General features: G+C 41.9%; 1 protein-coding gene across 1 annotated transcript in view; it reads right to left on the minus strand.

The window, feature by feature from the left end:
• Nucleotides 1-27,022, minus strand: part of CSMD1 (CUB and Sushi multiple domains 1) — a 1,867,828-nt gene that overhangs the window by 613,376 nt on the left and 1,227,430 nt on the right. The window contains exons 11-12 of the mRNA XM_019538151.1: nt 24,699-24,802; nt 13,570-13,682 (exon numbers count right to left, since the gene is read on the minus strand). Of these exons, the coding sequence (XP_019393696.1) occupies nt 13,570-13,682; nt 24,699-24,802 (217 nt within the window). The remainder of the gene's footprint in view (nt 1-13,569; nt 13,683-24,698; nt 24,803-27,022) is intronic.

The following is a 27,022-nucleotide window of genomic DNA, read 5'->3' on the forward strand; positions in this document are numbered from 1 at the left end:
CTGCCCTCTTCCGGTCATGTGACCGCCTGGTTGCCCCTGGCAACCCGGCACCTGGGCTGCCTGGGTGATTGGCAGCCCTGCCAATCACCCTCTCAATCACGGAGCACCTCTGTGACTCCGTGACACCTCCAAATTGATTTAGAGAAATTCGGAAAGGTTCGGCAATTTGGACATAGACACAACTTTAAATGTTTTTTCTACAAACCTCAAGGTACTAGGCAGCTGATGAATGCTGAGATGCTGGGGTGGACGGAGTGTCCCACAGGAGCATGGGCGGGGGGGCGGTCCCCAGTGTACTTGGCAGCAGTTATGGAAGTGGACAAGAAGCACTTCCAGTTCACTTCCAAGTCCATTGGAAAGCATGCAGGGGGAGCCCCACACTCCACTGGCTTGGCGACTGGTACATCCTGGGTCTGGGGGGGCACCCAGGGTCCCTTTGCAACTGATCGCTGAGCCAGGGGATGTGAGGGAGAGTAGAAAATATTTATATTCAGTACTGTAACACAAAGAAATAGAGGACAACTGGTATTTCTTATTTATGGGCCAAATTTAAGTGCATATTTTAATGTGTTTTGCTACTGGTCTCAGGTGGAAAGGAACCTCTACTTTTTTACTGCATCTTAACAGAAAGCTTAAAGTATTAAAGATTAGTCAAGCATCAATATCATATTAAAGTTGCAAGTCTGATATTTGAGCTTGTTTGCCTGGCTAAATGGATATACCTTGTGAAAACTGTAAAACTAATTTGAAAACAATTTTAATTATAAAACATTAGCAGAAGTACATTTATATTTATATAACTAGATTTTCTTTTGTATGGTATTGTAGAACTATAACAATACAGGCCACTTAAATAACCTCAGTACTTTATAACAAGCATGTAAACAAAGCAAGAGATAGTTGACTAAAAGACAGGATGAAAAAAGAAAGAAAACCCTTGGTCTATTGTTTACCAAGTTTGGAAGCCACAGAGGAAAAATAATCATTGTTGATTGGAGGCAACCAGAGACCAGTTTAATGGATATTACAGAAAAGAAACTACAGAGACAATACTATGTTTAGGACAGGTAAGTTTAAAAAAAACTTGGACTAAAATTCTCAAAAAGTACCTCAAAAGGTATTTAAGTGCTTAAACTTACTGATCACTAAGCTTCAATTCTATTATTACCTCTGCTACAATCCTTCTGTGTGAGACAGGTAGGGGAGGGTGGCACCTTGGAGACATGTCTACATAAGATGTGTACTGCAGAGTTGCCAGATTAGCTCCACAGTAAAAAGTCACCTTCTACATGTTTGATGCTATTATAATGGAGTAAACTAATTAACTCCACCATAGGATAGTACTGCCAGACACAAGTACTATCCTTCAACAGTTATTTACTCCACCATGGTGCATGTGTAGATGATGACAGGGCTGGCTGGGGCACAAGAGTGCTTCAGCACAGGGCTGCCAACTCAGGCTAGTCCTGCACTAAAGCACCCTCATGCCACTGCCCTGCCACTTGCCCCACCCCAGGGGTTGTGATATTTCTATCCCCCTGGCTGTGACCAAGCTATTTTTAGTCATCCAACTCTTCATCCCCACACAGACAACCCTGCACCCTGGAAGATCCACAGCTGCCTCCCTGATCCTGCCAACATTCCCTGCTGTAACCAGTAAGCCGATTTTACTTGCCCCTCTCCCTATCCAAAGTTACTTTCCCCGAAGCTGCAAAGTAAGCATCACTCCCAGTCTATGTTCATTCAGCTTATGAAGTGAGCTACATGAATGTAGGCTGGGAAAAGTAAACGTATTCATTGTACTTGCCCAATGAATTTAAGTGCTTAGATGATTTTGCAACAACCATTTTTTAGTACTTTATCTAGATATCAGGAACTTCCCTCCCCACCTGCTTTTCTTAATGCAGACTATAAAGATGAAAGCTGCAGCAGCGTATGTCATCATGAATTTTGCCATTGATTAAAGTGGAACACAGATGTCAACCATGATCTACTGGTATTTTCTGCAGCCATAGTATCATATTGTACCTCTTGAGGAATATATTTAAGTCTTGGCCTTTCACAGATCAAGTCTAAATTTCTTTTGAAAGATCCAGAACCATTTTACGAAGCCACTTGGGGAGAGACAGAAGATGAAAGAAAGCTTTTCACATGCAAATATACAGTTTATTCTTTGGAGGTAGTAACCCAAGATCCACTCTTATTTTTCTGCTGTGAATTTTATCTACTGAAGTCTTCAGCCGGGGCTGCTTGAAGTTAGATGGTTTGCAAGCATCCTCAGCCATTCTTTCTACCGTACAACATCACAGGGTGTGCTTTTTTATTGTTTCATCCTTTTTTGTCAGGATCTAGCTATAAAAACAAATAAAACTGTCTGTACTTTAAAATGGATTAAACAGTATCTGATGTATCCAAGATTTGATACATCAGGACCATTTGATGGGGACTTGTTTTCTTGATTTCTGTGAGGATCCTTCCTTTCCACAATAAAACATAGATGACTATGAGGGAGTGGGGCCTAGGAGCGGCCATGAACTCCCTAGCGCCCCCTACCGTCACGTTAGGGTGGACTCAGCACCCTCAGAATCTCGCCCGCCACGACTTTGATGACAAATAAGTTGTATGGGAGGCTGCCTCTGTTCCCCTAGTTGACAGTACCAATGTTCCTGCCCCTACTCCGAAATGGGGTATCTCTATGCGCCCCACCTTAAGGGCTATGCGTGCCTCCAAACCTCCCCTTCAGCATGCCCCAAGCCTTGCAGCTGTTCCGGGGGACGTCGTACGGTCCCTTGCCCCTCTGGTGCCCTCTCTCTCGGGCACCCTGGGCTCCTCGCCCACCTGGCGCCCCCTTGGGCCAGGCTCCTATCTTCCAGACCACTCCCTGCACCCTGGGCCTGTCTCGCCAGCATCCGGCTAATCGCTGGCGCCCCCTGGGTCCGGCTCGCTACCGCCGCCCTACTACCGGCGCCCTTGGGGCTGGCTCGCTACCGCCGCCCTACTACCGGCGCCCTTGCCAGCGTTCCTCGCCTGCTCACCTGCGCTCTTTCTCTGCCCCGCTCTGGGGCCTTGCCCTCTCTGGGGCCGACACCGTGCTCCGCATGCTAGGGGCACAGGTAACCACCGCCGTGCCTGTCCCCTTGACCCTTCTCTGGGTCCGGTTGCCCCACTGGGCAAAACACTGCCCTTATGGGCTGGGGTCTGCCACCCCGCCCACCGCACCTCCCTGGCACCACGGTGCCTCTCCGGCACAGACAATAGTGCCCCGCTGGCACTGTGCCCCTACTGGGCACTGGGAACCCCCAAACGGCTGGGGAGCCCCCGTGAGGGCTCCTCACTCCCCTACAGCCTCACCCGGTCCTCTGGTGCAAACTGTAAAATAAGCTCAAGCCACCCGGCTGTAACATAAACCACACAGAGTCTCCCTGCTCCAAACATAAACACAAGCCCCCACCAAGGCTCTCAAGCCTACCTCCCTTTAGGGCGTTCTTGTTCCCCGCATCATCGCAGCCGGTTAGCGTGATAAGGCTGTGACCACTAACTCAGGCCACTCAGCTCAGCCACAGAGTTCCTGCTCCTGTGGCAGCCAGAAAGGAACTGCTAGGCAGGCTCCGGCCTAAGCTGTTTATAAAGGCCAGGTCCTGCCCCCTTCTGGCCACGTGACCCGCCTGGTCCCCCTGGTAACCGGCACCTGAGCTGCCCGGGTGACTGGCAGCTCTGCCAATCACACTCACAGTCACGGGGCACTTATGTGACTCCGTGACAATGACAAATAAAAGGAACTATACTTTGAAGTACACTGGAAGTCATTAGCAGGTTAATTTTGCAGTCTAATATCAATTTTTTGATGGCACTATTGTATTAACCACATACATTAATTGATATTGTAAAATGTAGGGATGAGCACTCATATCCTGTTAGCGTTTTTTAGATAACATACCTGTTAAAAAGCATTGTATATTGAAAGTAACTAATCAAAATAATATAGTATTAGAAAATGTTGTTTTCCACTTTTCTGGAAGGCTCTTCTCCAGTACTGACAAGGGCATAGTTTACCCCTATTATCTTACATGAAATATACTGCTATAAATCAATTTAAAGTAGCAAGTTAGCAGAGAATATTGTGAGTACAAGATTAGCTCAAGTGTAATCCAAATTTATAGAAAATATCTGTTAACACTGGTATTTATATTATAAAGCTATGTTAGCTTGCATTCTGAATGCGAAGCCATCTGTTCATAGGTTTTTAAAGATATAAGCAAATAAATACTAGCTCTCTACATTTTCAGAAAGAAAAGAATAAGCATATACTACTCACTTCAAGGTTGCTGAACAGTCAGATCAGTCTTTATACCTGGTATGTTATGCAGTGTTTGTACAACAATTTTTTTTTTTAATAAATAAGGAATCAATTTGGGAAATTACTTCCAGAGTCAAGCCATTTCTGCAAGTAGTTTAAATGAGTCATTTCCATTTCTGAAATTTTCGTAAATAGCTAGTCAACTGAGAGTGAAACCACAGGGAATGCACTGCACAATTAAAAAAAGGCAGAACAAAAGAAAAACCAAACCCAGGAACAGCAGTTATTTCATCCTGGGAAGTTAGCGAGAATAGATATGACTAACAGACAAGGCAGAGATGGAACTGGGACTAGCTTCCCAGATTAAGGACAATAAGAAGTCTTATGACTGTAAAATAAGCTCAAGCCACCCGGCTGTAACATAAACCACACAGAGTCTCCCTGCTCCAAACATAAACACAATGACTGAGGTGAGATTTAATAGTAGCCTTCAACTACCTGAAGAGGGGTTCAAAAGAGGATGGAGCTAGACGGTTCACCGTGGTGGCAGATGACACAATAAGGAGTAATATTTTCAGCAAGGGAGGTTTAGGTAAGATATTAGGAGGAATTTTCTCACTAGGAAGATAGTAAAACACTGGAACAGGTTACCCAGAGAGGTGGTCGAAGCTCCATCTTTGGACTTTGACTCAGGTGGGGAACTTACGGGCAGGATCCCCTGGGAAGCCAGACTGATGGGGTAAGGAGTCCAGGAGAGCTGGGTGTTAAGGCTGTGCGAAGCTTTGGTCACTGAGTCGATTTGAAGGACATTCATTCCAATTTGGCAGCTGAATTTCCAAATCCAAATCAAATCAGGAGACCCATTAATCTCTCTGAATCAAATTGGAAGCCTCTGATTCAATTCAGAGTGATTCTTAGAAATTCAGCGATTCAGCCATAGACACAACTTTATATGTTTTTTCTACGTACCTTGAGGTATGTAGAATGCTGAGAGGGTGGGATGAAGCATCCCGCGGGAGTGTGGGAGCTGTCCCTCACACACTCAGAGGCGGACCCAGAAGTGGACCAGAAGTATTTCTGGCCCACTTCTAGGTCCACTGCTGAGCGCACAGGGGAGATCACCTTGCTCTTATGGGATGCTCCATCCACCCCAGCACCTCAGCATTCATGAGCTGCACCTGGCACCTCAAGGTACATAGAAAAAAACATGAAGCTGTGTCTATGGCTGAATCGCTGCTTCTCTGAATCAGAATAACATCTTCAGATTTGGCTGAATTGAATCGGGACAGTGATCTGAATCAGCTAATTAAAACACTGTACCCTGAATTGGACCGAATCCAAATTTGAATTGAATACTGCCTGCTCCACATGCTCCTACTGGCTGTACTTCAAAAAAGCCTTACTGAGAGTGCAGGTAAAACTTTGAAAACTCATGGCAATGAAGTCCCATATAATTAAACAAAGGCAAACATAGTGCCCATATTTAAGAAAGGGAAGAAGGAGGATCCACGAAACTGCAGACCTGTCAGCTCCACCTGAGTCCCCGGAAAAGTCTTGGAGGAGATCTTCAAGGAATTCATTTCTAAACACTTGGAGGAGAAAAAGGCGATTACGAACAGTCAGCGTGGGTTCAGCAGGTGTATATCATGCCTGACCAACCTGATTGCCTTCTATGATGAAGTGACTGGCTCTGTGGATATGGGAAGACTGTTGGATGTGGTGTACCTTGATTTTAGCAAAGTTTTTGATACAGTCTCCCAAAGCATTCTTGCAGGGACACTAAAGCAGTATGGTCTGGATGAATGGACTGTAGGCGGCCAGTAACAAGTGAAGTGAGCCAGGGGTTGGTCCTGGGGCTGGTTTTGTTCAATGTCTTCAGCAATGATCTGGAAGATGACACAGAGTACACCCCCAGCAAGTCTGCAGGTAACACCAAGCTGGGGGAATAGTAGAGGAGGGTAGGGCTAGGATTTAAAGTGACTTAGACATATTGAAGGATTGGGCCAAAAGGAATATCATGAAGTTTAACAAGAACAAACGCAAAGTTCTGCACTCAACATGGAACAATCCCATGCACCACTACCTGCTGGGGGCTGACTGCCTGGACAGCAGCTCTGCAGAAAAGGACCTGGGGGTAACAGTGGACAATAAGTTGAATATGAGCCAGAAGTGTGCTCTTGTTGCTAAGAAGGTTCAAGGTTGCATTGTTAGGTGTGTTGCCAGTAGGTCAAATGAAGTGATTATTCCCCTCTATTCAGCACTAGTGAGGCCACATCTGGAGTCTTGTGTTCATTTTTGGGCACCCCACTACAAAAAGGATGTAGATAAGTGGAGAGAGTCCAGCAGAGGGCAACAAAAATGGTGAGGGGGCTGGAGGACATGACTTAAAAGGCAAGACTGAGGGAACTGGGCTTATTTATTCTAGAGAACAAGAAACTGAGAGTGGATTTAATAGCAGCCTTCAACCAGCTGAAGGGGCAAAAGAGGATGAAGCTAAACTGTTCTTAGTGGTGGCAGATGACAAAACAAGTAACAATGGTCTCAAGTTGCAGTAAGGGAAGTTTAGGTTGGGTAATAGGAAAAGCTTTCTCACTAGGAGGATAGTAAAGCACTGGAACAGGTTATCCAGAGGGGTTGTAGAATCTCCCTCCTTGGAGGTCTTTAAGACCTGGCTAGACAAAGCCTGGGTTGGGATTATATAGTTGGGGTGGTCCTGCTTTGAGCATGAGTTAGAAATAGATGACCTTCTGAGGTCTCTTCTAAACTCAATTTTCTATATTTCTATGATTCTGACTTTGACTGTCTAGACTAATTCAGTTGGGACCACCTTTTTTTGGCAGGTGTGCCACAAATTAGCTCTGTATCCCCTCCAAGTGCCACTCTGATCCTATTCTCCTGCCCCAAATGCTGCTCTGCTTTCTGCTGGCAGCATCGTGCTTCCTGCCCCCTCTGTTACTCTGCTTTCTGCTTCCTTCTGTATGCTCCCTGTCTGATTTGCTACTTTTCTTTCTACTTCCAGTTCTATGTACTGCTGTACTGCCTATCCTTTCCTGATCTGCCACGTGACACACACAGTCTGCCCATGCCACTTGAAACCCCTATGCCACAAGTTGACCACACCGATCTCATCCAGTCATTCAGGTTTTGAAGATAAATTACATTCCTCTTACATCATTCTCTGAAGTTATCCTCTGAAATAGTGTTCTCTCTATGTATTTAGGAAATAGTGGAAGAGGAACTGAATATGGGAGAACAAAAATAGTTTGGGTCTATCTAAATAAAAACTTAACCTTAATGACCATGATATGGAGCCAAGTCTCATATGGTGCAATTTTCTTAAACCCTGAAGATTCATGCTTTAAGCTAAACATAACTCACAAACTGCTTTTGGTAAAATTCAAATAAAGTTGCTGAGAACGTTGTACCTTGTGACATTTAGTGATAGGAATATCGGCCATCAAAGTCTGCAATTTCCTTTCCCCTGACAGGCAACTGCAGTCAAAAAAGATGTCTTTAGTGGCAGAAAAGTAAAGAGCAGACCCCTAAAGGCTCACAGAGGCATTCTATTAATTTTATCACCATTAAAAAAATATTCTATGCTGGGACAGGTTCTTTCACTGATGGATCTTAAACAGAATCTGTGAGGAAGCATATGACAGTGTAGAGGTTAAAAATTTTACACTTGTCACAGAGTAGGTGGTGTGTTGAGATGCAGACAAAGGTACTTTAATCAATGATAAAGAAAACTGAGAGACTTCTAATAAACAGTACAAAATTGGAACAGAGGACAGAGCAAGGAAGCTGGTTACGTACTGTTTTGAGAAAAGCTTTTTTATATTTCTAGGAATACTTTAAATCTGTGTTATTCCCCAGATTCCAACTACATACATCTAAATAAAACAAGTTACATAAAGAGATTGTTAATAATCCATGACCCAAGACTTAAAAGTGAATCAGGATTCAAATGCTGAACATGACTAGCTTCCTGAATTAAGTCTAGAGACAACAGTAGCAGTGTTAAAGCATAATAGCACAGTAGAGAAATACACATTCATAATGCATACCATCAGTGCTGCTGAAAGGCCTAAGAAAATATATATAAGGATAATGCAAACACATCTTAAACCACTATCACAAAGAAATATTCAGACAGAAGAAAAAGTTAGCATGTACAATTTTAATTTCTTGTTGTAATCAGTCAACTTCCCTTAATGAGGGATTAATTTGCTAGAACTGCTCTTTCCATTGCACATAAAATTGTATCATCTATGTCAATTGCATTATTTTAAGATGTCATGCACCTATGCCCTCCGCTATCAGGTCACAGCTGAACTGAGTAGGTGTACAGGTTGAAAGCAGAGGGCAACAAGACTTAAAAGACTTTGCTTAAAAGGTCTCCCTTACCTTGCCTATTTTGTTGCTGAAACATTGAGTTTTTGAAGAAATACCAGTTGAAAAATTAAGATCAAAGCTATTGCCTCTCTACTTGAGAACTGATAAAGCAGGATTGATTACTTCTCTAATTTGAATCAAACCCAGTGGCAGAACGGTAAAAATCCATCTAAACAAATTATGCATCTTCTGTAAAATGTAATTAGTATCAAAAAAATCCTTCCTACTATCAAAAAACCCTATGTTATCCACTTCCAGATAAACCACTGGAGTTAGGCAGAAGGCAGGAATTCTGGTTGAGAACGTCAGATACCATAGTTATTGAATACCATAGATGTTGAACATACATCTGAAGTGCTGTACACAAAAGGGAGAACTTGTTTTAGTAGTAACTGTGGATGTCAGTTACTATGTCTTCCAAATCCTTCCCCAGATTCTCAAATATATTCCAATTCCAACACTGGAGTTACTATTGGACTTAAATAACCTAATAGTTAATATGAATATTCAATATACATGAGAAGTATATTTTTCTGTTCAGTATTTTAAAATGGAGCACAGAAAATAAACAAGAAGCTTCCAAGTTTATTAAGGATCACAGAGACTAACTAGAGGAGGAATCTAGCATATTAAGAATATAATTGTCCTCTGCTGTAGCACTGATACAAGTGATACGATGACAACATAAGGGGAGGTGCAAATTTTGAGTTAAGCCTAGTATCTTCTTAGGCACTGAAGTACTACATATATATGGTTAAAGGCATCTTTCCCTTTTCTTTGATCCTTAACATATGAAAGAAATCACAAGTGTTTTCATGGACTGTGTGCATCTCTAGTTTTAAGTTTTCTCATAAAATCTGCCAAGTGGTAGATATCACATTGACATCAGTTTTGATTTCATCATCACCTGATTCAGACAAGTCATTATGGAGTCTAAACAATGCTAGAAAGAAGGTAAGGATTCCAAAATTTATGGTAATTATAACCCAATCCTTTTGACTGAGCTGAAAGAGAACACATCTCTACAAGTGACCTCTAGCGATTGATCACAGGGTGCTCAAAAAAGTTGTCACTTAATTCATGGATCAAATAGGACTTACAGGAAAGAAGTCTGGATAGGACAATTGTTATAGACAAGTTCTCCAGAGTCATTTCAGAGGGTACAATAGCTACACTTGACTGACCTAGAACCAGGCACTGTTAGAGTCCTCATGCTGAGGCTGCATCTCAACAGACAACAGATACAGGATACAAGTACTTGTTCAGTTTCTTATGGAGGAGACTTGTCACCTCCACAAAAAAGAGATTTCACATTGGAAGATCTGTATTGCAGGAGGGTTTCTCTCAACAGGGTGAATGCCTGTATGCTTTCGCAGAAGATGGACCTGACTTCCACAGTGTTAGAGAAATCCTGGCACCAAATAAACTAGTTTGATATTTTTTTTTGAGGCTTAACTAAATATGAAGGATAGGACTTTGCTTCAGTGGCTGTTTGAGGGTCTGAAAGGCAGAGATTTAGATTTTATGTTCTCTCAGGCCTGAGGTTGGAGGTATAAATAATTATGAATTCAATGTCTTTCCAAAAGCTACATAGAAAAGCACATAGCCTGCATACACCATATGAATTAAAAATGACATATTCAAATAATTTAAACCCATCTGTTTTTGTCCTTTGGGTATGTATTATAGTCTCAATGCCATTTAATTGGACAGAAGGAAGTCCACGAGTCTAACAGAATAATTATACCGAAAGTTAACAAATTCATTAAAAAACTCCAAGAGTGCGTCCAGATGACCCTGCATGTGCTCCTGTGAGACGCTGCAAGGCACATGTGCAGGAAGGAGAAAATGTTCCCAGTGCTGCAAACGTAGATATCCCCTGGATATCCAGAGGTCACAAAAACCTTCAGACAAAAAATCTGGGGCAGGGCACAGTCCCAGACCATGCCCTTTGGCAATGGGAGGCTGAATCCTCCACAGAGATGTTCTGGCTGGAGCATCTCTATGGTTGGCCCTTGCCCTGGCGCTGAAGCATGCTGCCTGCCTGTGCCAGCAGCAGAACGCTGGACCCAGGCTCCAGTGCCAGTAAGTAAGGAGTTGGGGGGGCTGGAAGAGGGGGGAGGGGACCATGGGGGAGACTCCCACTGGCCCTGCCTGCTCCCCCAGCCTCCCTGATCCCTGCCCCACCTGGCCCCATCTCCCACTTGCCCCCGAGTCCCCCCGAGCCCTGCCCTGGCCCCATCCCCCTGAGCCCCAACAATTGCTGCCCCCCAGCAGCCCAGCAAGAAAAATAAATAACTGCTCAGCACTTACAGGCAGTTCCAGCTACCATTGGGGGTCACTGCCCCCCTGTGCAGTAGGGCCAGGTGACAGCCCCAGCAGCACCAGCCTGGGCCCTGCTGCTTCCCACTGCCCTGTACTACCTGGGGGGTCGTGTTCTGCCAGAAAGCCCTGGGGCCACCCCCAGCCCCTGCTGCTGGGGTGAGTAGAGGCTTTTTATTTTTTTTTATTTTCTGGAGGCTGTGTTGGGGGGTGGGGGTGCAAGTGGGGGATAGGGCCAGGCAGGGCAGCAATTGGGGGGTCTAGGGGAAGGGGGGGTAGAACTGAGTGGGCAAGAGCTGCAGGAGATGGTGGGGGATAGGGCCAGGCAAGGCAGCAATCCAGGGGGCTGGAGAAGCAAGCCGGGGTGGGGCATGTGGGGGGATGGTAGTCTCTGCAGGGGCCATTTGGCCCCTATGGGGGGCTGTATCCCCTCCTGGGGGTAGAGTAGCCCCTGAGGAGGGAGTATAACCCCTTTTGGTGGGCTGTAGCCGCCAAGAGGGGCAGCAAAACGCATAGGTATTAAGAATTCACTTGATGATGATGATAGAGACACTGGTAGGTTCCAGATTGCTTTAACACTGTAGATATATCAATAAAGCATTGCCCAACTGATCGCTCTCTGTCTCTCACTCTTTCTCTCTCTCTTTATATATATAGTGGTCTTTTGTTTTAATTGTGGAGAAGCATGGATTTTAGAGTATTTAATAGAGTGACTTTGGGATTTTTTTATCAGGGGTTTTTCATTTTTGAAATAGGGAACACCAGAATTCCTGATAGGGAGGCCAGTGGCAGGACCCTGCCTGCTCTGAGCTGGCAACTTGGACCCAGTTGGAGGTGGCTGACCTCCTGGCCAATTGGGACCAGAAGGACATGTTTTGACTGTTCAAAACAGACCACCACACTGGAAACATCTTCTGGGTGATAGCTGCCCAGATGGCTAGGCAGGGGGCACACATGGCAGTAGTGCCGCAGAAAAGCCAACCATACCCCTTCTCACCTTCTTTCTGCAAACCCCACATCCCTGCATCACACACCCATCATGTGAGAAGAAAACCAAAAGCACACATCAATACATATAGATATTTAGAATGTATTTTATCATTAAGATAGAGACACTGGTAGGCTTCCAAATTGCTTTAACATAGTAAATATATTAATAAAGCATTGCCCAACTGCATTCCCCTCCCTCTCTCTCTCTCTCCCCCTAGATATATACATGTATATGTATATGTGTATATATATATGTAGAGGAGTCTTTTGTTCTAATTGGAGAGAACATGGATTTTAGGGTGTTTAAAAAAATGGATTGGGAATGCTGCTGGAGCAGTCCACCTGGCACAAGGGTTAGTGTCCCCCGATACCAATTGGCCAGGCTCCAGAAGCTCCTGAGAGCAAGTAGTTCTAAGCTGCTGTCTAGGGCAGGTTTTTATATTGCTGGGGCCTGCACAGTTGCTGTGGCTACCCGTGGCTGCCGATCCAGGAGGAGCCAGGCAGAGTTATTTTTCACCAAGTGGCACAATTTGCCTCACACCAAAGTGCATGTCCAGGTGCGTGCCCTGAGGCAAAAAGCCCCAGCTCAAATTTGCACCACTTCTATTTGAGCTGCTGCACGTGCATGTGCTTACATGTGTAGACATGCCCCCAGAGTCTGAATACTATTAATACAATGAAAATATTATTAGTAAAACCAGGAAAGCTATAGGTTATGGAGTTGACTATATTGAAATTTATCAAAAAAAAAAAAGGTCAATTTGCCATCGCATATTTTGTATACTAATGTCTTGATATATTTACTAGCTAGTATATCAGACCAATGGACTTATCAAATCCCCAACAGTAATGTGCATATTCAGATTAACATCTTTGAAGGCTTTATCTGATTGAGTAAATAGCAGAATAAATTTAGCAAGAAGAAACTCTAACATTTTCTATCACTTTATTTTAAGGCACTTTTTTTGTAAAATTTCTGATCCTATTTTATAGCCAGAGACAAAATGTAAATAGATTAATTCTACGGGTCACATTACAAAGATCATGTTTTATAGCTGTAAAGTTTCTACAGAGTATGAAAATAAATTCGGGCATTGTATTGTTCCAAACTTCTTGCTGATGGCCCAAAACTTTAATCTAAATTGTATGCATCTAAATTTAAACAAGGAGTTTTATATTGAAGCATTAAATACAAATTTTGCATATTAAATTTGTATTAATATTAAGTGATACAAGTTAAAATAATTTGGCTTTGACTTTTATAGTTTTCTCAACCATTCTGAACTGACATCCACAGTTGTACTAATAGGTGGTGTGGGTGCTAAGGTGCATGGCTGATAGCCCCAAAGTTGCAAGCTCAAGGTCACAGGAAAGGCATTCACAGTGCGGCCCTGTTAGATTCCAACTAATCTTCAAGTTCAACTAAATACTTTGTCAGAAAAACATGAAAAAGGAAGTCCATTGTTATATCTGTTTGATTAGTGCATGAGCCAAAAACACGTCTAATGTATATGCTTTGTGTATAACCAGGAATTCTTGATTATGAAGTTAAAAGCACTATATCATACCTTGATAAATAGCTTTGAATCCAGGTGAGCCAATGCTGTCATCAGATTGTAAATGGAGCCACATCTGGTTGCTCATGCTCACAATAAGGTCAGGAACACTAGATCCTGTGAGTCTGTATATAGAATAAACTGAAATGTCATTTCTGGATACATTGCTTACACATATATGATATTAAAATGATATTTTAACAAGTTTTTAATAAATGTACTCTACTGTTCAAATGAGAGGGCTTATTTTAGCATTGACACACTATGTTGGCATAACAATGAATTTTAGAAAGACTCTTTTACAATGTGAATTATCTATTAATTCAACTTAAATATACCCAGGTGTTGTAAGTCTATAACTTACTTTGTGGGAAGGTCAGGAAGGATTAGGGGTTGGGCTAGCAGGTCTTCAGGGGGAAGTTGTGGGGGTTGGGAGGGGCTTGGTGGTTCTGTGAGGAATGTTGTTCGTCTTGGATGGGGGGAGACTGGGGTTAAAAATAGCTTAGTACGGATTGGAGGAGTGTAGCTCCTCCACAGGTGCCAGATCTAACCTCTCTGAAGGTCTATACAGTTCAGCACTTAGACTGACCTAACCCTAGTTAGGCTAATCTAAGTGTAATGTTTGCATGTACCCTAAGAGCTAAGGCCTATATGTTTGCTTAGAATAAAGGATGTTTTTACAGCATGAAGTTATTCAAAATAGGACTTCGAATTATTTTTTTTTTACAGTTCTCCTCTTGTGTGGTGGAGGATGGATGGGGGGAGGGGGTTGCTTGCCATTGTTGGTTGGAGGTCCACACAGACTGCTGTGTGGTGTGCAGCTCTGGACTACAAACAGGCACCTATTACAGCCCCCTGCTGTGCCAAAGTTGAGCAGCCCTGATCTAGAAAGTGAAAGAATCAGGTTCTTTTTTCTCCGCAACCTAAAAGCATTCACATCTATACTGCACCTATACTGCATACCTGCCCAATGCCCGCTCCAACACGCTCTAATTAGAACATGTCAGAGTAGGCTCAATTAATCAAGTCTCCTGGAGCGTGATATTAACATGCTCCAGCAGCTCCAGCGTCATATGTATTCAGCATCCCCATGCTTCAAAATGGTAATGGGATGCTTTAACTGAAGTTCACTGAATGAGCTTCAGTTAGTGTCCCTGCTGCCATTTTGAAGTGTGGGATGCTGAATTCATGAGATGCTATAGGTGCTTTAATTAGAGCAGACACAAAAAGCCACTGTAATTAAAATGCCCTCCACCCACCCCCTGGAAAATGTGTGAAGACATCCTCAATTCCTATCCTCCCAGGAAAGAGCCTTTATCAGGAAGACAGAAGCTGGGATTGCTAGTTTTCTGCATGCATCGTGCTGAAGATGCGCTATTGTTAAGTCACACAAGAAAGACATAATTGCAAAAAGATGGTACCAAGCTGAACTGAACTCTCTATGCTTCTCAGTGCTGGAAGCTGTAGGCTGCATGGCCCTTCAAAAGAAATAACCCTATCCTTATGGACAGCAAATAACATCAAATAGTAGTCTTTAGCATTCTCTTCTCTTGGTAGATCACTAAGTGAGTATTACTGATTGACGTGATGGAATCACACTTCAGATAACTTAGAGCTGTGCACTATTTTATTTTACCTAAGTGGCAATTAGAGTGAGATAGTTTAATAAAATATTTCAAAGTACAACTAAAGATGTATATATTGTCCTCCAGTATAACCATATAATTATAATTAACCTCAACCTATTTCCCCAGTCACAATGCTTTACCCATTTAAATGCTATTTTTGAAAATCTTAAGCATTCAATAGTAAAATTTCAATTTTTCATAAAAATTTTGATTCTCTGTCAAGGAAAATGGAATGACAAAACTCCCACTCTCTGTATGTTTGGACAGCTTGTTTATATTTCATTATCTGACAAAAGGTAAGATCCTCCTGTAAGACATCCTGGAAGCTGAAAGATTCCTTGCTTTTCCTTTCTCTATTTCTGTCATCTGTTGCTCAGTTATCTAGCATTATTAGTTAAAAGTATGAAACAGATTTTTCTTGAAATATTTTCCAATATCAAAACCATAGTTTTATCTTTTCTTTCTTATTCATGATGAGGAATTTTGTTTTTTGTTTGTTTCTTTTTGGTGGGGGGGTGGTTTGGGGTTTTTGTTTCTTTTTGTTGTTGCTTTTAAAGGAAGGGATTTCTAATTTCCAATCCCTTGTTTGTTACTTGTACAGTAGCTAATACCACAATCCTCTAATTTTGACTGGGAAACTTTGGATGTTGTTACTGATATTCCACATAAAGGTTAGAAAAATGGTTTAGACCCAGCCCAGATATATTTGGTGAACTTTTCCCTTTCCGGTACTGCGGGAAGTATTTTTAAAAAATAATGGTATATTTTGGAGGATTTATAAAACTGCATTAGGCAAACCAAAGCACATGATTAGCCAACTTGAGCAACATAAAATTGTCACTAATTTAGAAAGGACAATCACATCAGTACTATGAAATTCCTGCAAAGGTATGCACATCTGCAAGAATGGAATCATAAACATTTTCTGAGCTCTTAGTACTCCTTAGGACTGAATGACCTCTCATTGATTTTGCAGGGTATTCTTCCCCTTCTATGGTGGCAGTCTGACATTTGACAGTATCGCTTTATTCTTCATAGATGATGAATGGGATACACAATTTGTATGCTTAATTGCACCCATATGGCAAGCCAACACTCCAAGGCCTTGACTTAGGATACTGCTCTATGCAGCTAGTGTCACTGGTTAATTTAGCTTAGCTAAATTATACTTTCTATACTTCTAATTTTATCAACTGTGTAGGCATTTCAATAATTGGTACCTGAAATCTGAAATACTCAATCACACTATTAAAAATTACTTCTATCCTCTATATCAGACAAACCCTGTGAATAACATTACTGTTCCTGCTTTTTGCATACTATAAAAATAAGGTAAGTTATTGTAAAGTCAAACTGAGGTGTGTTTTTCCCAGCTACATACAGAAAAAAATAATGAGTATTCTTTAGGAATTAAGGAGGTTGAGATTGTTTTTAAACCTCCATTAGGTTTCTAAACTGTGCATGAAAAGAGGAGAAGAATCAGGAATTATTTTAAAAATGTATCTTTCTTATGAAACATAACAAGGAAGCAGTTTTTTTAATTCAAGTGCACAAAGCTGAACAGTTTATATTATGGAAAATTACATGCAGGCTTTTTATCTTGATAGTTGACTTTAAGTACTAAACTTCTAATCACCAAGTCCTGATTTCATACTATTCAAACCAGATAAACAATTATTTTTTATTATTATATATTATTAAAGTCATAAAAGGTTTATGGTATGACAGAATTAGTAAAGGTTTTAAACTGAGTTTTATTAAAGCATATGAAAGAATCTTGCAAAGAATATCTGAACAACATATGCCAAAGCACTGCTTGACTTCTCAAATGTAAAACATGTGTTGTCTTAAATTATAAGAAAGTAAGAGCATGAGAGATTATCGCCTCAATCTCAGGTCAGTCTCTGGTCCCCAGCAAAAAAGGGGAATAACTAACCGAAAGAGAATTTTTGCTTAGTTCCTGCAGCTATGGACTGGAACATCCTCAGTGTTGATGGAAGATTCAGAAAATTTAGCTAGCAGCCATCAGTTGCTAATGGTAAAACACCTACACTCTGGTCAATTTGGATAGATTTTCATGGGACCAGTAAAAAGCACTGCTTTGACATCAGAGTGACCCATCCACGTATGTGCACAGACAGACACACACACATGTGCACACACTATTTAAGTATATAACAAATAAATCAACACATACTGGCAAATCAACTTACTTTTCCTAAACCGATTTTCAGACTTGGATTTTTGTAACCAGCTGCACCCAATTATGTACTTCCCCACCCCCCTCCAAATAGAAGAGATAGTAGGCCCAAGCTGCCAAGTGCAGCTCCCAGGGTCTGGTAGCCCCATGCACCTCTATGTGCACCGAGTATCCTGGGACCCAAGCTGCCTCCTGCAGCTCCTAGGGTCGGCCCCATGCATTGAGCTGTGCACCAGGTGGGGGCCCCAGAAGGCTCTCCCTGCTCCCTGGGCCAGGCTCCAGTGGTGGCTCCTCCACTGGTGTCTTCAGGAGCCTGGGGCTATTGCTTGCTGGGCAGCTCTCCCCAGCTTTTCTCAGCTTCACTCTTCTTGAGTACCCTGCCACATCTGCTGAGTGCTGGGCACCCAGCTCCTTTTATTGACTCCAGAGGCTCTGCCTCCAAAGGCTTGCCAGACCTGCAGCATGCAGACTTCAATCAGGTCCGGGAGGCTCTTTGCCCCAAACCCCATGTAAGGGGTTGGGCCAGCCCCACCCAGCCCTTACCTGATTGGTGGAAGGGCTCCACCAATCATAAAGAAGATTTTCCAAGGCTGTTTGAGCTGGGCTGCATCAGTAAGTATGCCACACTTATTTTTGCTGAAATTTACCCAAAACTCCATTTGAGATAGATTTATGCATGGAAAAGGCATGACTAAGTCTGAGTCAGGCAACTTTGTAAACAACTGAAAACAGAATTTTAACATGGGAAAGTCTACCCAGAGATGTTGCTGCTAGTTCAGGCTATAATAGGAACTGTAAATGGTACCACTATGTTGTTGCAGATACTTTTCTCTTTTCTAAACTCAGTACTTCAGGTTAAACATTTTGACAAATGAAAAACCATAATATCTGATGTACAGGGATAAAATAATAACTGAAAGACTCAAGACATCCCATGACTGACAGGTATTTAAAGCACTCTTCTAGAAAACGGGTGTCTCCAATGATACCTGTTCTTCCCACCTTCTCAGTACAACAACATTTGGGGGAAAGGAGGCCTCCAGTCCTACACCTTCCTTTTAATCCTCTTCATCTTCAGACTGACCACGTAGTTTGTTCTGCCTCTAGCCCTACTTCCTAGAATTAACTTATATCTCTAAATCAGGTAGTAATGACAAGTTACAGTTATGTGCATGCTTTGCCATCAGGTTGCAGCAGCTATCTTGGGGATCAGAAATTGATCTGATATTGTCATGTTTTGTTCTGTGAAGAAGAGTAAGAAAGAGAAACTCAACATCCATAGAGATTCTGATGTGATTTAGATAAGCACTTTTTACATGTTGCATCAATCAGGACTTTAAATTTTATGATGTTTCATGACTGTTAAAAATAAATAGATATGAGTTCTGTGAACAGTGATTTTGTGGACACTTCCAAAGAAATTTTGACTTTTAAGTCACCCTTGGAAATGTATTTGGCATAAACATCTTGAATTGTATTTTAAGAGTTCTCAAGAACTCACAAATTAAACCTACCTAAAAGACATTTTGGTACTGCATCATCCCACTGGGAAGCATTAAAAAAACTTGAAAGGTGTTGTTCAACCTTCATTTATTGTAAACGGAGGTGTTAAAACTGACTATTAGCAAGGTTTGGTTAGAAAATTACTTCGACATTTTGCTATCAGCTGTCTCAGTTACAAAAAAAAAAGTCAGCAGTTGCATTTGTAATACACAAAAGACTAGCTTTATGAGGCAGTGCATTTGCACTCCTGAAAGGGACAGAGTCACAACCAAATAAATATTAGGCTTGCTTCTCTGTAAACTTAGTGACAAGCAGCAATGCTCCCATACATGGCACGGTCTTCTGCATGTGCCACCTTTCAAAATGAAAGCATCACACCTGTGTTTGCACAGTTCTGTAGGAAAGCTGATCAGTAGTTCCTCTCAGTTAATTAGTAATGCAGATAGGGCCACACTTATTCTAGTTCACATAAAGCAGCTTACTGGGTGTGTCTACACGTGCGCCTGACTGTGCAAGTCCCAAATGACTGTGCAGTAACTGCCGGTACTGTGCAGTCCTGGTGCCACATGGGTTACTTCCAACCCTACTGCACAGTAGCTTGTTGCTATTGCATAGTAGCGGTGGCATCACGGTTCATGCCTGCTGATGCTATGTCATCACAGCAACAAGCTATGGTGATGTAGCATATTGTATAGATGCTCCCACTCCTTCCAAACATGTTAATAATGTATTTGATTGGATGCTGTAAAATTTGTTGTTCACAACTGTGCATTAGTCTCCTTATAAAAATGCAGGGATTAAAGATTATTATCTGCTATTCTAAAGTATTAGTGAATACTGTAATATCATAGGAAAATTTTAGTGCACTGTATTTTGGCCTTCCTTGATTTTGGCCATAGATTAATTTGGAGCTGTTGTTATTCAAGTTCTGTCTCAAGATGTTCTTAACTGCACTAATAATGTGCAAAGCATTGCAACCAGGAGCCAAAGTATTTCATGGGATATGTACTATTCATAGTTTTATAGTTTCATAGTTGGTAGGGTCAGAAGGGACCTGAGCAGATAAACAAGTCCGTCCCCCTGCTATGGCAGGAAAGAGTACTGGGGTCAAACAACCCAGGTGAGATGTTCATCTAGCCTCCTCTTAAAGACCCCCAGGGTAGGAGCCAGCACCACTTCTCTTGGAAGTTGGTTCAGGATCCTAGCCGCCCTGACCATGAAGTAGCGCCTCCTGATGTCTAGTCTGAATCTACCCTCTGCCAGCTTGTGACCGTTATTCCTGGTCATTCCTGGCAGTGCTCGGGGGAACAGGGACTCACCCAGTGCCTGCTGGTCCCCCCAACTAGTTTGTAAATGGCCACTCAATGCCCCCTCAGCCTTCTCTTGTGGAGACTGAACAGGTTCAGGTCCCTTAACCTCTCCCCATAGGGCCTGCCCTGCTGCCCCCTGATCATGCGAGTGGCCTTCCTCTGGACCCTCTCCATGTTATCCACATCCATCCCAAAGTACAGTGCCCAGAACTGGACGCAGTACTCAAGCTGCAGCCTGACCAGTGCCACATAGAGGGGGAGGATCACCTCTTTGGACCTGCCTGAGATGTATCTGTGGATGCATGACAAAGTACAGTTGGGCTTCCTGACTGCATCCCCACACTGCCGGCCCATGTTCATCGATAGAAATGAAAGGACAGGTGGTATGATATAACAAACTAAAGAAATATAAAGGATGAAAGAAAATCTGTTTTGGTTAAAATTACACTGGGGAAGGATTCAAAAAGAAGGGTAATATTATGGTTCTGCTGTAGACCCCAGTTGAATTTTACTCCAGATAGAGATGTCTATATTGTTATATGAACAATCAGCACTATCAAGCATTGTATATTTATAATAGACTAATTTACCAGATACCAGCTAGAGAACAAATGCTACTGTTAATGGTTTTATCCATCTCTCTTATTCGATGAATTGTTATGCTTAGATCACACTCAGAATTTCAGTTTGAACCTGTAACGTTCCATTTTCAGCTATTTATGACTCATATAATTGCTGTGATGCATATAGCCATCTAGGGATTATCTCCACTCTTCAAAGGCCCTTTTTATATCATTAGCATTAGTTATGATCATTGAAAGTATTAACGGAAAAATAAGACTTCACAATAAAACACTCTACTCTCTGTGGTTGCTGAAAGAAACAAATACACTCTCACCACAGAGGCATTAAGAAAGATTATCAAAAAGTTTGAATAACTAATACAGTCAAGGTAAAATTAAAGAATCCTTTCCCACCCTACCTCTCATCACTCTCCTAACCATCCTCTCCCCACACAATGATCTTATTCCTCATATGCCACGGTTTGGTTTCCTACTTCACACTCAGTTCTCTCTCAGCTTCCTCCCCAGAAAACATTTGAACCCCCCCCCCCAAACAAAATAAGAACTATCTTCCACCTTAATTTTCAAGGGGTTTGTTTGTTTCATTAGGTATAAGAGTTGCTGAAATGCTTCTTATGATTCCAGAAGGAACCTATGAATCTATTAAATCTGCTTTAGAGGTTTTGAGTGAAATAATTTTGCTAGACATCTATGAACAATGAGCCTACTCCATTAAAAGCAAGCAAATAAACAAACCAGAATGTACAACTTCCATGCAAGTTTCCCATTTTTGCCATCCCCAGCACAAACCTCTAAGCAGTGTGAACCTATATTTGGTTGAAAAGTGACAGCACTATGAAATGTTAATGTCTCCCTCTACCCCAACAAAACATAACCACAAAAAAAAGGGAAAAAAATTATAAATGAACAAACAACAAAAACAAATTAAACCAAAAAAAAGAAGTAATTATTAAATAACACAGAGAATAGAGACAAGAATGTTAAGGATGGTAAAAATGAGGAAACAAATGAACAAGAAAAAAAGAACTAAAAACCGAAGCAACTAGTGAGGAAATCATGTGAGAAAGAATTAGCTGTTGTTTTAGAGCATTAGTATGAAAAGGAGGGGCATGAAGTGAGGAAGTCCGCAGTATGCTAGGCACCCCATGATGGCTAATAATAAAGAATAGCACAGCCTCCTAGGGTGCTTGTATACATGATGTGGTTTTAGTCCTTATGGTTGCATTCTATGCCCCCAAAATTGAAATGGTTAGTTTTTAATTGAAACAATGGGTTTTATTTTTTCATCATTGAGGGCAGAAGCAGTGAGGGGCCCAATCCTTTTTATTTTTTTTTGGTGGAGCCTGCCCACCTTTCCCACAGCCATGGGGCATTAATGTGTGCCATTAATCTGTCAGCTCACTCCCCATCTATAGGAGAGGTGGGCAGGCTCCACAGAGAAAAAAGATCAGGCCCCTCACTGCTTCTGCCTTCAGCAGGTTCCTGCACCTGGCAGGATACCTGGGGCTGCCTGGGAGTGGGCTGGCTTGCCCTTGGGTCAGTGCAGAGAGGTGGCACAAAGGTGGCTAGGTGTGCTGGCAGCCAGGGAGGGTGACAGGCAGGGCCATCCCTCAGGGGTTGTGAATCGGGGTGACTGCCCCAGGCCCCATGCTTTGGGGGCCCCATGGAGCAGGGCGGAGCAGTGGCAGTGCACAGTTGTGCTGAGCGATGCCTCTGCATCCAACTGCTCACCAATGGCGGTGGCAGCTTCTTTAGGTCCAAGGCCCACGGGATTGGAGTGGGGGTGGGGCCCTTCATGGGCTGTTTTGCCCTTGGCCCCACACCCTATTTGTGTCAGTTCTTGTGACAGGGATGGTACATGGTGCACTGGAAGCTTGGACAGGCTTGGGGAAGTTAGTAGCCCAACCAAGTGGCCCAGTGCCTCATGTACAATCCCTGCTACCTTCTCCAGCCACCAGCAGACCCAGCCACCCTCCTGCTGCCTCCCTGCACTGTTCCAGGGGCAAGCCAACCCATTAGTGGGTGGCCCCAGGTGTCCTGCTGGTGGCAGGAGCCTGCTGAAGGCAGGAGCAGCCAGGGGCCCGATCCTTTTTTTCTGCAGAGTCTGCCCACCTCTCTCACAGCCAGGGAGGTGATCTGACCAATGGCTGCAATGTTTCAAGTTGCAACATTTCAAACTATATTACAATAGGATGTAATTTAGTTTGCAACAATGTGCAAAGTACTTGAACAGTGCTTGAGTATTGGTGACAAAATGTCTAGTACTAATTCAGTTATTAATTGGTCCTAGCAAGTAAAACTGTCTCCATGTGTCTTCCACATTAAGGTAATTCTAGTTTGCAGCCAGTCAGAAGAAGATTCCCAGGATACTTTTGAGGTCAGAGTACCTCACTCCCACTCTTTTCTGCCACGTCTCCATGATAAAAGAGGAAAATAAAGGATGTCAGGGTGGGAGGCTAATTGCATGAATGATCCTTGGTGATACCTTACTATAGCAAGAGCTCTGCCAATCCCTACACCCTCTCCTGATCCACTGGGTGGTAACTCATTGTCCATATAACATTAGAAAAAGTCCACAGGATCCTTTTGTTATGCTTGTACCTTTAACATAAATCAAAAGAAACTTAGTCCTGGTTAATCCTCACCGGGACTCTGAAAGTGAAAACATTTTTTATCTAAACAGTTTATTAGCCTTGGTGCAGATATCTGAGCTTTATCCTTGTTCTATTTTCTGGGAGGATTCCCACCTCCTTCAGTCCAATGGAAATAATGAACAAAATAAAAATACCTGTCTGTGTATCTCAGTATTTACAATACCTCTGTCTTGGCCTTCCTCACAGGGCTAGCTGACTGGAGTGTTGGATTTCATTCTGGCTATTTTGTCACAGATATGTCTCTCTCTGTAGCAAATCTGCAGCTAGCTTCAAGCAGCACTGTTGCTTGTGCTTCTTTGCTTCTCTCAGCACTTTCTGCTCCCTCACTGTCAGGGTGAGGAACTTCTGGTTGTTGTTTCTGCCCCTGAGTCTGCTCTGAGTCATTCTTCATACTGGAGCTCACCTTCCTTCCCCCTTCCCTCTAGAAGCACTGGGAGAAAAAAGGTTCCTTTGTAGCCCTATGTATCCTAGGTGATGGGACAGCTGCAGGGAAACACCCTTCAAACCCTGGTTTCTTCCTCTCTGCCCCAGGTATTCCTGCGCTTCCTTTACACGATGCAAACTCATTTAAGATTCCCAAAACTTGCATATGTGTAATGTGTGACATTAAGCCACACAAAGGGACATGTTCATCATGTGTACATTGGAACATTGTCACATGTACACATGCCCCTAAACATTAACTCATGGATTAGTCTCCTCCAATGCTAAGCAGCAGATATCATGTCTCTCCAAATCACAGTCCCTTTGCAAAGATCCTGCTCAAACAGTGGACCTCAAATGTGGACAATAATTAAGGTTCAAACTGGTTCAGCATCTACTGTTAAGCTATTGATATATTTTACTATAATGTGCTTTGTGACTCTTCTGTAGGATCTTATATATACAATGTCTGCATGCACCCAATATTCATTCAATGGCAAAAGTGTATGTGTTAGCATTTTTACACAAAAGGATCTTGTTTTATCCCAGTGAATTAATGTTCATGTTTCCTGGACTTCTTATTTGTTTGTCTGTTTGGTTTTTTTTAGTATATTAAAAGCTTATTTACTTTTAATTGCTTTTTAAAATTCTCTTTGTACTCCCTATGCCTAACTTCCTAAGCATTTGTGAAGTATAAAGCTTAGGACCTTGAGACCCAATGAGGATACTTTATAGCAAGACATAATCCTTAATTACCTATTTAAATATGTATGTAATACAGAAAAGCCCTCTGAATGGCAGTAAATTTCTATATTAAAATAGTTAACTCATGTACTTACACATACAATACTGTCCTGGTATCCCCAACTTTCCCAGCATCCCCTACAGTCAGGGTATCATATCCTCTTTCTAACTCAAATTCTTCAAAAGCAAGCTTGATGACCTGTTTGAATGAAAAGGTACATATTAATTCAATATTAATTTAAAATATTCTGCAAATTATGTTATTTGTAATATGATTAACAATTGATTCAGCTACTTTGCATCAGACAGTGAAACACTGACTTCAGTAATTACTTAATTGTAGCAAAATCTAAAGAAAAATAAATGCAGGATAAAGGTTTCCATATTTTTTCATACCAAAGAGAAATCTTTGCCATAACACAATAAGGACAGCTATCACAGAAGGCACAGGCATCTCTGATAGTTAGAAAAATAATACTTTAAAGAATACTTCTCTTTCTGAGTTGTTATGGTTGTTTATTATTGATTATAATATAAATTAATTTTGTGGCATTGAAAATGTACAAGATAGCAAACAAAGGCAATATAAAGTACAGAGAAAAAAATATTACATTTTAATATGAAAATCTCAGAAATACTACATACAGTATTTTCTGTTTGGGAGGAAATGCACAATAAAAGATGAGGGTATGCAACATATTAATATCCACCTCTTGAGAGAAAGTAAAGGAAGGAATAGCTCTTAATTACACATAAAACTGACTACATAAATTGTAGTAATGCTCAGAATTCAATATGAAAATGTTGATAAATTACATCATAAAGAAAGAAGTAAAAATATAAAATTGTTTCTTCTAGAAATGTTTGCATATTTATTTGTTCTCTATTGAAATTATAGCTCTTATGTGATCAGTCATACATCAGGTATGGAAAATTTCTTTTCAGAAAGCAAGACAAAACACCCCAAAAATAACAAACAAAAAAAGCCAAATGAGAATACAAAACAGGGATTGGATTAAGTTTTATGTCAGTCTGCAGTTGTTAATACAACTCCTTTTTTTCATATCAAGTTTTCTGAAGAGAGTGTCCCCCAATAAAGGATTATTACTGATGCTGATTTGCTATATTAGGACAGTTTCTGACCCAATATTTTCATGAAAAGTTAGTTTCTTTTTCCATCAGCATTTTGACCAGATCCTGGCTGACAGCTGAAATGCTGGTGCACTCGATATCCTGAGGCTAGAGACAGAAATTGTCAAATGAGGATGTGTGTCAGGATACATCCCTGCACAGCTGATCTACTTCATCAGACAAAACACATGTCCTCTGTTATCCCACCATTGATCTCGTGGGACAATAGGCAACGTGTTCCCCATTTCCTGAGATGCACCCCTAGCAAACTCTAGGGTTCCTGGAGATTGTTGGGGATACACAGCTACAAGTGGGGAAAGCAGGGACACACAGGTACAATATATGGTCCCACTGGTAATTGGTGGTCCCAGCCCCAGGAACATGCATAACACTGGAGTGTCTTGCTTTCCCCACTTCCAGAAATGCACCCCTGGAATATCTGCGATGCATCTCTGTAACTGGGGGAAATTTTGATTCTTCTTTTGTAACGATGCATCCTCAGCAATCTCCAGGGTGAATTTCTGGAAGGGGGAACCACAACTTTCCCCACTTACAGAGATGTGTCCCAGAGAGTGCTGTGCAGAAAGCTGGGCAGCACTCCCTGGGCTTGAGGGGCCTAATCCTATGCATGAATTGCCAAGATGCACAGGACCAGGCCTCTTAAGCACTTGAGTGCCATCCCTGGGCAGCAGGAGAGTGTGGGAAGTTCCAGACTGCCTGCTCTTTCCCACCATAAAGCAAATAGACATCTGCCACAACAAGACAACACAATATATTACTACCTTTTGATGGAACCACACTGTAATACAACAAAAGGCATGGACACTCATTTGCTGTTGTTTTGTGCTGCCATAAACATTTTTATGGCATGAGGGTCTATACATATTTTTCCCTAAAGAGTGCTAGTTATGGAATTCTAGCCAGGCAGCAAACCCCTAACTACTAAATGATCACACTATGCTTCTTCTCCTCATTTCTTCAGGATCACAATCAGAGGTGACTGGAATGGAGCTGTGTGCCTGCCTGGGAAAAGCACAACCTACTGCCTATTTAGCTGTGTCCACATTACACATGGAATAAGATCCCTGACTGTGTGTAAATGCCAAAAATTACCATTACTATTCATTTAAATGGATAAATAAGCTTAAAATGTTCTTTGTTTAAAATAAAACTTTTAAAATACAAAACAAAACAACCAAATCTAAATCCCTGACTAAATTAAAATGTTACACTGATTTATCACTCAAAATGACTAAGAGGATTCGTTTAAAACTGGGTTAAAAACATG

The sequence above is a fragment of the Crocodylus porosus genome, unplaced genomic scaffold, assembly GCF_001723895.1.
Source record: "Crocodylus porosus isolate Cpor-Errol unplaced genomic scaffold, CroPor_comp1, whole genome shotgun sequence".
Classification (NCBI taxonomy): Eukaryota; Metazoa; Chordata; order Crocodylia; family Crocodylidae; genus Crocodylus; species Crocodylus porosus.